Source organism: Plasmopara halstedii, assembly GCF_900000015.1.
Source record: "Plasmopara halstedii genome assembly, contig: Scaffold_3060, whole genome shotgun sequence".
Lineage (NCBI taxonomy): Eukaryota > Oomycota > Peronosporomycetes > Peronosporales > Peronosporaceae > Plasmopara > Plasmopara halstedii.
In genome coordinates, this window is record NW_020189964.1 from 592670 (window position 1) to 605213 (window position 12544).

The 12544-nt window shown below is 44.8% G+C and overlaps 3 protein-coding genes across 3 annotated transcripts; all 3 read right to left on the reverse strand.

The window, feature by feature from the left end:
• Positions 1-3892: 3892 nt before the first annotated feature.
• Positions 3893-4155, reverse strand: PHALS_06632 (uncharacterized protein; the record flags this gene model as incomplete). The annotated part of the gene is made up of 2 exons (XM_024719953.1): positions 3893-4063; positions 4144-4155. 2 exons carry the CDS (start codon positions 4153-4155, stop codon positions 3893-3895), a joined length of 183 nt encoding a protein of 60 aa, XP_024585201.1.
• A 3614-nt stretch (positions 4156-7769) lies between these two features.
• PHALS_06633 (uncharacterized protein) lies at positions 7770-8720 on the reverse strand (the record flags this gene model as incomplete). The annotated part of the gene is made up of 1 exon (XM_024719954.1): positions 7770-8720. The coding sequence occupies one exon, from the start codon at positions 8718-8720 to the stop codon at positions 7770-7772; it is 951 nt and encodes a 316-aa protein (XP_024585202.1).
• Positions 8721-9010: 290 nt separating this feature from the next.
• Positions 9011-11584, reverse strand: PHALS_06634 (Alpha-mannosyltransferase; the record flags this gene model as incomplete). Its single annotated transcript, XM_024719955.1, has 1 exon — positions 9011-11584. One exon carries the CDS (start codon positions 11582-11584, stop codon positions 9011-9013), a length of 2574 nt encoding a protein of 857 aa, XP_024585203.1.
• Positions 11585-12544: the final 960 nt, after the last annotated feature.

Genomic DNA, 12544 nt, shown 5'->3' on the forward strand with positions numbered 1-12544 from the left:
CCAGTACTGGTCCATGAAGGAGGCTGTCTTTGACTCTGTTAAAAGCCTGCCGATGCTTAGTTTTCAAAAACCGTTCCTTATCCTTCTTAAGGAGATTAGACAATGGTCGTACCATTGCCGCACAGTTTGCGCTATACTTGTGCATGTAGCTGGCGAGGCCAAGCCACTTGTGCAAGTCTTTTTGGTATTTTGCAACCAGCAAGTCCACAATGGCCTTGACCTTAGCAGGATCCGCTCGAATGCCACGCTTCGCAATAAAGCATCCTAAAATATTATTCCGCGCCGAAGATACACTTATCGACATTAAATTACAGCTTTTTCGTGTGCATGCACTCGAGCACAGCTCTCAAATAAACGATGTGGTTCTCCTCTTCTGTTTACTGATGCTCCGCACGACTGTGGACGAAGAAGTCGTCGATGTATGTATATGCACATACGCCCGATGGGGCCTGAACAACTGCGTCACAAGACTATTAAATGTTGCTGGTGCATCATCTTAACATGCAGCAGATTATATCGCGGGCGGCCCTTGAGGCATCACCAGACACCCCCAGAGCATCCCGCTCTGAGTACTCACTACTGTCAGCGGAATATCATTCGCTTTCATGTGCAATTTGTAATAATCAATGACCAAGTCGAGTGCGGTGTATGTTGTACAACCAACCATGTTGATTTAACATCTTTTTTAGGAATCGGTGTCTGTGCCGGAATGGTGGCAGCGTTCAGCTTATTGTAAGCGTGAACGATACGACACTTGCCGCTCGGCTTCCGGACACAAATGTGGGTATCAAATGTGGACACTTGCTCTCACGCACCATTCCTGCCTCGTGCTTCGCACGGAAAAAGGCGTCAATGTTGTCACTCTGCTCCTTGAACAGGGGTTATTGGCGTGTTATACAGTATTTAATCTCAAGGATTAAGTCAATCTTATGACGCACACCTCGGTCCGGAGATATGACCGAAGGCGGGTCTTGGGAGACAAGATTAACGATCCACTTCGTGCGTTCAGCACACTCTTAGTATCCTCTACGGCAGCTTCATCCAGAAGCAACGATTCGTTAATGTTCTTGTTCGGTTTTATAACGACCACTTCAGGTAAATTGCCTGCCTTTAAGGCACTATCTTGCAGATAAAAATACGGCTTTGTCGACTCTTCTCTATAGAGGGTTTACGTTTCATCGGCACCAGTGGAAACACGCACTTGGCGTCGTCCAGTTTTCCCAATCCCTGCTCCATCGGAGCCTTGATGTTGTAAACAACATCCGACAAAGAGCTGCTATTTGCGCAGTCATTGTCCAGTGGAAAACGTGCCACTCCACGCGCATCAAAAGGGCCTTACCCAGGATGTCTCGAACCTCGTCCAACCATGCCACTGTTGGCATACACCAACTGCTTCGTAATATGAGCAGTACTCAGTAGATTACGTGCCATTCCGCGTTCAGCCCGCGAGTCAAGCTCGGAACTCTTGTCCAAAACACCTTTGGTGTTTGACAACTTGGATACTCCGATATCCAGCACATTGACTGTCCCGGTCCAGTTCCCGCGCCAATAGCGCGTCCGCTTGCTAGCAGAGGTGGGTTCATGACTTACCGACGCTCCACTTGGAGACGTGCAGGTAGCGCCCAAGGTCTTCGACCTTCAATCGGTTTATGGGATATGAAGTTCCAACCATAGGATAAGGTCATACCTTGAAACAAAGTCTAAATCTCGACAGCGTTCCACGCTATCAAAGTTAATGAACTTGACACCGAGGATGACAGGGACCTTACACAAGTCCCTGCCGCTAAGCGAACAGTGGCAGTGTCACTCAACCGCGCTTCCAGCGCCTTAGGATACAGCTGACTTCCTTCGATCATGGAGCGTCAAGAATAATTGCACAATGCACCATAATCGATAAGGATTTTTCATGGCTTCTCAAAGTCTTTCGTGGTCGCTTTAACGACCATCGAGCTCGGCTTTCACACACGCGCCGTGTTCAAGAGCACGAGCTATTCGGGGCTGAGCCCTGCTGCCCTCTGCCTCTTTGGGGCTCAGCAGAACTCAGTTCTTTTACTGTAGGGTCCCCGAGCTTACCGGATTTTCTCGTTTCCCCGCGTCAAACCAGACTGATTAGAAGCGGGACGTCGATTCGACGAACCTTTGCGGGCCTTGCGCAATGGACTACTCCTTTAAAGGTGACAGGTGTCTCCAAAAACAACACACCGTCGGATGTTTACACGCTAATCAGCAGCCCGGAGCTCCCCCTTGCATAGCTGAGATCCATTGACTCAGGCCCGCTCGACGATCTCTGAGGATATGCATTCTGACCAAGTCGTGTCGACTTAAAGTTGATTAAGGCATTTAATACCACGCTCAGCGCCTCTTTAAAAAAAAAGACGGATACACATGGAAGACTTCCATTCTGGCCACTCCGATGCGGAGGCCCTTCATAAAGACGGTCGCTGCGACCGCCTCGGGGAGATGATCTGCTGCCATCCCAGCAATAAGAGTTCTCAACTCTTGGACAAAGTCCACCAACTCCTTCTTGTCTTGTCGGGCAGCATGGAAACGCGATCGCGCGCGATATGATTGATTAGGCGGCGAGAACCCTCGCAGAAGCTGACACTTCTGTTCCTTCCAGAAGAAAAACGCAGCTTCAACCGAAACACCGTACGTTAGTGCCCATTCTTGCGCTCGGTCTCGAGCTAGGAGATAGCTTGCGCCACGCGCTGTTTCTCGGCCTAGAGTATGGCGGATGCCATAGCCATCTTGGTCTCTCTCATCCAGAGAAGGAGATTCTACCCTCAAAGGTCTTCACGCTCACCATGAGCGGCCTGTGACGGTGGCATCATAGACGCTGTCGACGCTGACAGTATCTGCTGTAAGTGCTCGAACAGAGCATTTTCAAAGTTCGAAAACGCCTCTAGGCGCGCACTTATGGCCTCGGGCCCTTTCCCAACGAGGTGCTCCACGTCATCAGGGCCCAGCAAGGGCATCAGCTAATTAAGCCCGTCCTGCATGCCCTGAAGCAAATAGAAGTATTCCTCCATCCTCACAGAGGATCAGTGGTAACGACTCAGGAGTAGATTGACAACGAGTGCCACCAGAGGAGTGAGGTTTCCGTATTGCCGTAGCTCTTTGCTTAGAGAAAGTTCAGCTAGGGTCACCGAGCTAACATCCTTCCCAAGAACCAGTACAAGTGTAGCGGATCGCAATTCGCGACTTCTAAGTACTAAGCCTTAACCAAGGCAAACGCTTCTGTTCAAACTATAACTGTATTAAACTGTTTAGTTGCGGCAAAGACGCCAAGATCTAAACCGTGCGTTTTCCTTATAAATGTAATAATACCTAATTATTCTAACAAACCTAATTAATATAGTAATATGCATTACTGCTGGCAATTCTGCCACGTACTGGCTTCTAGTTACAGTGTAGCCACACCACTGTATGATTACACTAACTTGTGTAGTACACACCTATGTACGGTCATACAATCTTGTGCGACCCGCTTTTTCCCACTAGGGCACGTGTAACCCCGTTACAACCTGTCGTACAGCTTTACGAGCCAGCTTCGATTGGGCAGACATCTGACTGATACGACGATTTGAGGTTGTCTTTGTGAAGTAAGAAGCACGACATTGACATCAAGATAGAGGCTCTCTGAGTCACGTTTTTGGTATCAACAGACCATTTTATCTCTATCAGCCTGGTGGAACAGACTGTAGCTAAGTTTTATACTTAAAACGAAGCCTGATGCCACTCACTAGTGAAAGTCCACTCTGCTAGCCAGCTGCGTCTTTTCTCAGGGTAAGAGACAAGAAGAGGGTGCGATTAGCTGTGTTGTTAATTGGGAATATTATCAAGGTGGGGGTCAAAAATTTATCGTATTCTTAATGTGCAATATTTTCTCCGCTTAACCAGATAGTGGAATCATCCTTGGTGAACCCACCGGGCCGCTACCGGTCACCGAATACTCATAGGGCAGTGTCAACGGAGGCAGCTTTCGACTGGTTTCATGAGCTTGATCATTTTTGATGAAGCGACAGCTTTCTTTGCGAGTCTCAGCGTGTAGTATAGGCACAATCTGGCCGAAACAGCTGTAATACTTGCCGATTGAGCGCATCAGGTGGCGCCACATGTACATTAGACAGTTTGTATCCACACCAAAAATGTCATGACTGACATTTTTATTGCAGATGGGTGATGTCTTTAAATGAGCAGTAAAATATTATCATTAACGCGCCTAAGGACAAAGTGCATGAAACTTTGCCTTTGTACCTATTTAGAAATCGCCGCTTGCGCAAATGGTGTGGCTGCAACAATCATTATTAAATGATATACGACTCCCCGGTTGCCATTTTCTCTCTAACACAAAAAATAGGTGCTGAACTCAAAATTTATTTATTATTGATATATCCGCTTCGTGCTTTGCACGAAATCAAGCGTTTGTGACGTCACACCGCTCCCAGGAAATATCAATTGACATGCAACGTAGTATTTGGCTACGGAATCAAATTCATTTCTTAGCGCCCCCGGTGCCAGGGGTAACACGCGGCGGGATCATGTTCATAACAGCGTGACCTTTCTTCAACAATCAAGTCGAGTTTATTTCCACGAGTCACTGAATCCGTCGGATTGATAGGGACAGCCGGTAAACTTTATGAGTGGGTCATCCATGACAAATGATGAGATCAGCTCTTTCTTGAAAAACAGTGTATCTTGACACATTCTTGGTATATCCCCTATGAAAATTTTGTTAAGCTTAATTCGAGATTTTGCCGGGAAAGCCTTACGCCTTCCGGGTCTCATTCTCAAAACTTTGGCGAATCGACCTCATGACTTTAGAACAGGGGACCGCGACACACAATAGCTCTTGCTTTTAGCCACAGGTACTACTTTATAAGACAACGGACTACAGGTGTTGGTAATGTTTACCATAGAAAGGGTGTGAAGACCACGGCAAACCTCGAGTGATTAAAATGTTTTCTCCACTCATACCGTTCAAAATTAAACCCTGTCTCAGCAAAAATATATTTCGGAGACCGAGTCAGACAATTACTATATCACATATCGTCTTGTAACCGCGGTTCACTGCCGTTTCTGCATTCCCAAAGTTTGCTGGGGACACTTAGTAACATCGTCGGGTCTCAGTTATGGTAATTGCACGTTCTGCACCAAATACACAGCAGCATAATACCCGTAACAAAGGCACTTCGGCTTCCTGACTAATAAAGTCTCATCAAATATCAATCGGCAACAAGAAGAATACTGGGTGATATGTTTTTGACTTCCTGAAGATTCAAGCCTCAATGTCGTCAGCACGCCTTGTCCAAATACGATCATGTTTCGAATCTATGTCAAGTTCAAGATAGCGTTCCATAAAGTCAAATCCATAAGATTGTACAGGAAGGTTTAAGAGAATCCTCGACGTGCTATTATCGCAAGAAAGACGTTACAGTATGCTAATTTTGTAGCTTAATTGGCTTCAAGTGCTGTCAATTTTGTAAATTCTTGTATCAAACGCACAGCAGCTCTGAATCTAACAGGCCTTTTTATGAGTTTTCATTGCCTGAGTGATTATGTTAGCCACTACGGAATCTCCATTAAGGACAGAATAACATTGCCCTCAATTTTTACAAGGTCCTGTAGATCACAGGGCTTATCAAGACGGTCATCGTAATCCCACTGATTTCTCAAGAAAGATTTGTCGGGGCAATCTTGCATGAAAGTTTGCCATTTATCGGCCAAGAGCGAAGGGTACACGCGAGGTATAGCTTTTCTGTACTAACTCAGATGAAACAACCTCGAGTATTACCACTCAGCGCTCTAAAAATCCTTTCTTCTCCAGCATCCCTAAAACTTGTCGCTCCTCAAAAGTTAATCGAGTTTCAAACTCGGCAACCCCAACTGGTTAATGCGGCAAAACCCACATAGATGCAGAGCTCACCGCATTTAATAAGATGAGATAGATGCAAAGGTCCTGAAAGGTGGCGCATATGTTTTGAAGCTCCTTTACCACCTTAAAAAAAGGATATAACTCCAGTGCAGCGATAAGAGCTCTCAATTTTTGACCATAGCCCGCTAATTTCTACCCCCTTTACGGACGGACGCGAACTTGGTACGCCCGATATGTCTAATCAGGCGGTGCAAAGCACGCGACATATGTCCATCTAAAATTACAATGCTGGAAACGTTTTTTATAGAGGGATTGCGCGCTTAGCTCCAGGGAAGTATAATTGAGATCATGACGAAACCATGTCCTCTCAAAAATAATACAGTTTCTGGCTCTGATCACGTACGGCCTAAAGCTCCTATAAGCTACCTTACAGCGTGTGTCATCTAGGTCTCTGAAGCTCATTCTAGGCGTTCCTGGATGTGTCTGCCGAGTGAAATATCATAGCTGGTGGCCACCTTTGGATGAGTGATCGCCGCCGACTGTTCCAGATCGCTTTGGGACCAACGATGGATATGGGCTTTCAATGCGTGTCATGTTTTCCTAAGAACAAGTAAACAAAGGATACATGTCATGCCCTGGCATAAAACACCACGACTCGGTCATGAAATGAACTACAAATGCTACCAATTGCAACGGAAATTCCTTAAACACAGCTAGCTTTGGCTATATTGTTCATGTTAATGACACGCCGGGGATTTGTTCGCTCCACCTAGGAGCGAAATCGAGGATTTCTAAAGAAGACACTTATATAGATTCCTCTTCGTGTCCAAAAATGATTTGTTTAAAAACATAGTTTTTTTTATTTTGGTCAGTATATTAAATGCCAAAGTTTGAATATGCGTAATTTTGTATTCACTGCATGATGTAAAAATGAGAAGTTTTGCTCAATGAAAAGACTTCATATACTTACTAAAAAACAAAGGTAGACCAAATCAATTTATATGGAAATTGACAAGTGCTGACACTATCAAAGAAACGTTTGCCAGATCCTAATAACGTGTACATAATTCGACTGCCTAAATGATTGATATTATATTGCAATGTGTGCGTCTGAGAACTTTCATGAGCCTCTTTATATTTCTTCTCCTATGAACGGTCGTAGAGTAATAAGAGCTGGACAATACCATGGTGGCAAACATCTTTGCAATAGAACATGGATTTGGCAAAAGTCGAGAAGGGTGTGACAAATGTAGTCTCGAGGCGCCAGGGTCTGTCAATTCTCACTTAATTTCCCGTCCATTATCAAAGTTTTTTCTCGAGACATGAGTACTTATGTTCTCAAGATATTGACTCGACAGTCCAAGTGACCATTGATAAGTTGCCAGTATCATCGAAAGTAACGTGCACCGATGACATCACTAGATGAAAAGGTACTCAGAGATAAATAATCAATCACAATTTGAGCGTATTAGTAGTATTTGATAACATATGACTGCACTTCTGTGCATCGCGTAAAAATACCAAAGCACTGATACTGAGGACTTCGCAACGGAGACATGTGGGCTTTTATCCTCAAATCCAGAGAAACATGGCAAGATACCAAGACTTTCCTTCTAGTCGACCGCGCGATTCTATCAAGTTGACAAGCCAAGCAAACGCAATGGGTAGACAGCAATATATCTACCACGACCCAACATCTGTAGCACTGCCACAATCTCACTTTGTAACATCGGCAAGTCAACGATCGTAGCTGCAAACATGTTTACATACCAATTTAAAAGCCAAATTAATCATCACAGAAACTAGTGTCAATTTGTAGGTATAAACACAGAAGATTTAAAGTATGATAGATAGTATACTTCGAATGACTTTCATTTATACTAAGTGCCTTCTCTCACTTACGTGTCTTCCTCCTTTTCCGCTTAGGTATGCTGCCACCGCTATTACGACGGCGGTGGATAATCCTCCGTTCTTTGACAGTCTCTATATTCCAACGTTTAGCACGCGTCAGAATAAGCAAGTAAGCCGGTATCGACATCATAACAATCATTCCTGGAATTGTCGAGGCAGCAGCCATATTTTTAGCAACAAGAGATAACGTAGAAGTTGGAAAAATCTTATCCGTGTCCTCAATTTCATCAGCTTTGTCTTCTGTGTAATGTGAACGCATGACACACATGTGACGCCACTCACGGGATTTTTTGAACTCGTCATACCTCATGCCAGCATTATCATTTTTACCAGACGGAAACACTGCAACTGCGTCAGTAATTCTTCCTACGAGTGCCTGAGGTGTAAATTCTTCAATCGACCCTTCAATACGTGTCCAACGCTGCATTAAGAGCTCGCGCCACTCGCTAAAGTCGACCTTTCCATTCACCGTCGAAAAATGCTGGGATGATATCTTGTATAAAAAGAGAAAGATAGTGTTGGTGCAGTCAAAAACACGGCTAGTTTGGCCCTCTACATAATGCTGAAACTGCGCACGCTTGCCGTTTAAAGGGTCAAGTAAAACATCCAGCACCGGTAAAGTGGCGTCATCGAGTGCTTGGACGTTTTCGAGAATGAAGAGGCTGCGCTTGGGACAGGCGTCTAGAGGTGCGACCAAAGTAGAGCGTAGTATGTGCTTGATATCATGGTTCGAGGAGCGGGGATTTTCAAGCAGCGCTTGAAAATCAACACTTTCAACTGTGTGAGGCGTGTGAGAGGAGCCAAAAAGCGAAGAGGCCAAAGCACCAGCCAGCGATTGTAGTAAATCGCTCGTGTTCGAGAACAATACAAGCGCCAAAGGCTGGCGGCGGTCGAACTCATTGGCAGCAAATCTCTCCGTCAAAGTCGAGAGCATGGAGATAGAAGCACTTGGGCCAAGGCATTTTGTTACGTGGAGCTCAAGACGAGTGAGAAGTTCATCGTGGGAATAATGTGCGCATTTCTGGCTCGAGCTAAATTGTAGTAGCAGCAGCACGAGGAGAGAGAAGAAGCGGCGGTGCAGCAGCATCGACACGACGAGTTAATCCAATACGTGAAACGAACATAAACTGCTGAGAAATATTAGTGATAAAATTTTGCCAATAGCTCTAAATTAATTTTGGGTACAGCGAAAGCCCACAACTACCTTTTTATCAATGCACAAATTTAATTACCCATACGATTTCGAGCTTGTCCCATCAGAAGAGCACCATCATGTGCATAGTCAATCAACTGTTGCTCCAGCGTAGCAAACGGAAGCTCCTTGAACTCAACTACATTGAAGTTGCCCACAACATCGGGCTCTGCGCCATAGCAATGCTCGACCTCCTTAAAAAGTGGCATGCTATTCGTAACACCGATTCTATATTTCTGCTTTATGTCCTCGTAGCTCATCATGCGTTGGACAGCCGATTTGTTTGCGGTGTCTTGAATGTCGTCACCGTCAGAAGTAAAGTTTTTTTCCCACGTAAATGATTGTAAATGTGTCCAGATTTGTGGATCCAATTTATCCACCTTGGCATCGAGCTTCTTGGAATTGCGGTGTAGGAATAGTATGTTACCACCAGCATCGAACTGAACCATAGTCATGCCACAAAATTTCTTTCTGTACGTCCCGCGCTCTGGACCAGCAGATGCAGGCGGAAAAGGAATCATATAAAATTGTGTTTTTGCCTTCATCCACGCAAGTCGAAAGAGGTCCTTGTCGCCATGAGCCAACATTAGTTTACTGAAGTGACTGGGGCGATGATTTGCGAAAAAAAGCAATACCTCCAAAGCTATAGCGGCTCGTTTCCGATTAATAACAAGCTGACCACTTTCTTGCTCAAACATGTCGACAAAAGGAAGATCAACGAGCTGCCACAACAAAGATTCGCTTTGAATATTAAAAATAGTTCTCTCTGGATGCCAGAAATCCGGCCAAAAGATAGCACCATAGTTCAGAAATTCCTGACTTTCGAACAAAAAGGTTGGATCCCTTACAGGGATGTTGTCGGCGTCAAGAAATACCACATTTTCGAATTTGCTATGATGAACAGCATGAATTTTCGTTGAAAAGCCGGCAATCGTAGGATCAGTGATGGTTTCCACAGTCACATCAAGGAACCGCTGCTGCAACAGTTCCAATGCTATTTTCATACTTGGCGTGCGTATTACTTCGGGTCGCGAAATCCATAACTCGATTGGTAGCGTGCAGTTGTATGATCGAAGAACGCTAATCGATGCATATACACTCGACATTAGTTTAGGGTAGACCACCATGACAATGCCGTTTCCGTTGCCATGATTACCCAGTAGTTGTGATGAGTCTGACGCATTCTGTGCTAAAGCGTCTAGATAAATTTTCTGAGCCGCAAGTCCAAAATTCGCAAAATCGGCAGCCTCCGCACATGAGAATACCACATGATTCCGAACGCTTGAGCAATTTAGCTGCATGACACGAAACAACTCACCAGTCTCCTCGTCTAGCACCTCGCAGTATCCAGAGACACCACCTTGCGTAATCTGAGTGCATTCAAGATCTGATTTAGGTTCACGTTGGCCGTTAGAGATGCACTGTCCGGTTTGTCGCCAGCCCATGCACTTCAAGCGATTGCGGATCTTTCGCGGCTGATGCAGTCTAATATCCAGTGTTTCGGCGACGCGCTTTTCTTCAAATCGATCTTTTTCCTCGGACAGAACGATGTCAACTGCTCCAATGAGCTCTTTGATTCGTAAAATTTCATCGTTGGCTTCTATCTTTAAACTTTCCAGGCGATCTACTTCTTCTCGATACTCAACAGACGACCATGAATTCCGATCTGCGGTATTATTGCGTAGCCCAGCGATCAGTAAATTGTCATCTCCCGGTAATTTTTCGGTTAGTGGGTAAACTTTGAAATTCGGGTTTGGAGCCTTAGTCTCGGGATGGCGTGCAAGACTTAAAGCTTTGCTAAACGCGACTGATCGATGTACAAGCGGTCGCGTTTTGTCACTCATTGGAGCCGCCAACAAAACCGGCGCCTTAAACGTGTCTCGCCCATCCAAACTTTCGCTCTTCACATGTTCTAGCGACGGATGCATCTCTGCTTCAGCTTTGTGAGGGCTCCGCAGTGTGCCGCCATTGGAACCGGTCATATCAATTGAAATCTTGGACCGTTCGGTCCTTTTCTCCTCCATCTCATCCACAACCACTAGTACATCATTTTGGCGTATGGGATTCTCAACGTTCTTATTAGAAATTGTCTTGGATAGAGATGCCAGTGTTTTCATTGCCTTTAGTTTTGCAGTGGGTGGATCATTAGGCTTGACGATAACATCCGCTAGAGCATTTTCGGATGCAGTCGCTCCAGAACGTACATCATTAGGCACATTAGTCGTAGTAACACCTTCACGATTGTGCTCTTGTACACTCAGAGCTTCTATATTCGTCATTGCATCATGAACGGGTTCTTCCGAGTTCCCTGAATTAATCTGCGTCGCTTCCTCCACCACTTTCGGATCAATTAGCACTTCATGCTGCCCCAAAATTTCATTCTGTTGCAGCTCTAAAGAGGAAGGCGTGGAAAAATATCCAATCATGAAGGAGCTAATCACAGTGATGGTATAGCATCCGAGTATGACGTATAGGAGAAACCACCATCGTCTGAACCACCGTGGTGTATACATGTCAGCAGAGGTGTCTTGTGCTGATGTTATTTGAGGGTCTAGGCGGTTACTAGACGTGTAGCTAGGAAGTGGTGACGTCAAAGGACGGCGCATGGTGCTTATCAATGCGATGTTGCGAAGTGTAGTCGGACGTCGAACATCTACACTGCACATAAAACATTTTTGTCAAAATAAAAGCTTTTTTGACAAATCCAATTAAAGTACGTAAGGAAATAGCGACTACACGATGGAAGAAGATGTGATCACGTCTCATTAAATTTAGTGATAAAAACAGGGCATTTGCTCATTGATGACGTGGTGTTCTGGTGTGTAGATGGTGTTGAGTTCAACAGTACATAAAATTGGCGTCGGCATTTTTTAGAGTTGGTCTTGTGTCATTATTTTGTTCTGAGATTTTAGAGCTTTTTGTAATAAAGAAGAGGCGGCTAGATTAAATTTTTAGTCGCTCTTTTTTTAGTCACGCTAGCCACCCCATAACGCGATTTTTGTGAATCACCACGAGCCAAGTATTATTTACCGGGTGGAGAAACTTAAGATTTGTCTTTTGTATAACCGTATGTTTTTGTTGGACGAGAAAGAGACTTTCGATGAGTGGATAAGAAATTCTTGCAAGAGCGGACTCACCAAGTCAAAGCTTCTTCTATGCACGGCCCCGGTGCACTTGGTTGTCCTTGTCTTAAAAAAACGATCGCTAACTACTAAAGAGACTGTGCAGCGGGGTGCTGTAGCTTTGTGCTTAAAGGATGCGTAAGTTAGGTCTCCGACCTTTCGTTTTATACTCAGAACAAGTACGAGTTTAGCGGATCGCAATCCGCTTACTCCAAGTGTAATTATAGCCTTAACCCAAGGCTGATTAACTCTTCGGTTCAGATTTAAAACTGACTTTATTTATTTTTATCTGCGGCAAAGCCACCTAATTTTAAATGCATGGCTCCTAAATATGTATAGCAAAATCTAACTACATGTATAACTGCTGGCTATCCAGCCCTGTACCATATTCTTGTTTGGGTGTGGTCACACCATGCCCATCTGGTGTGACACACACCCCTGTTA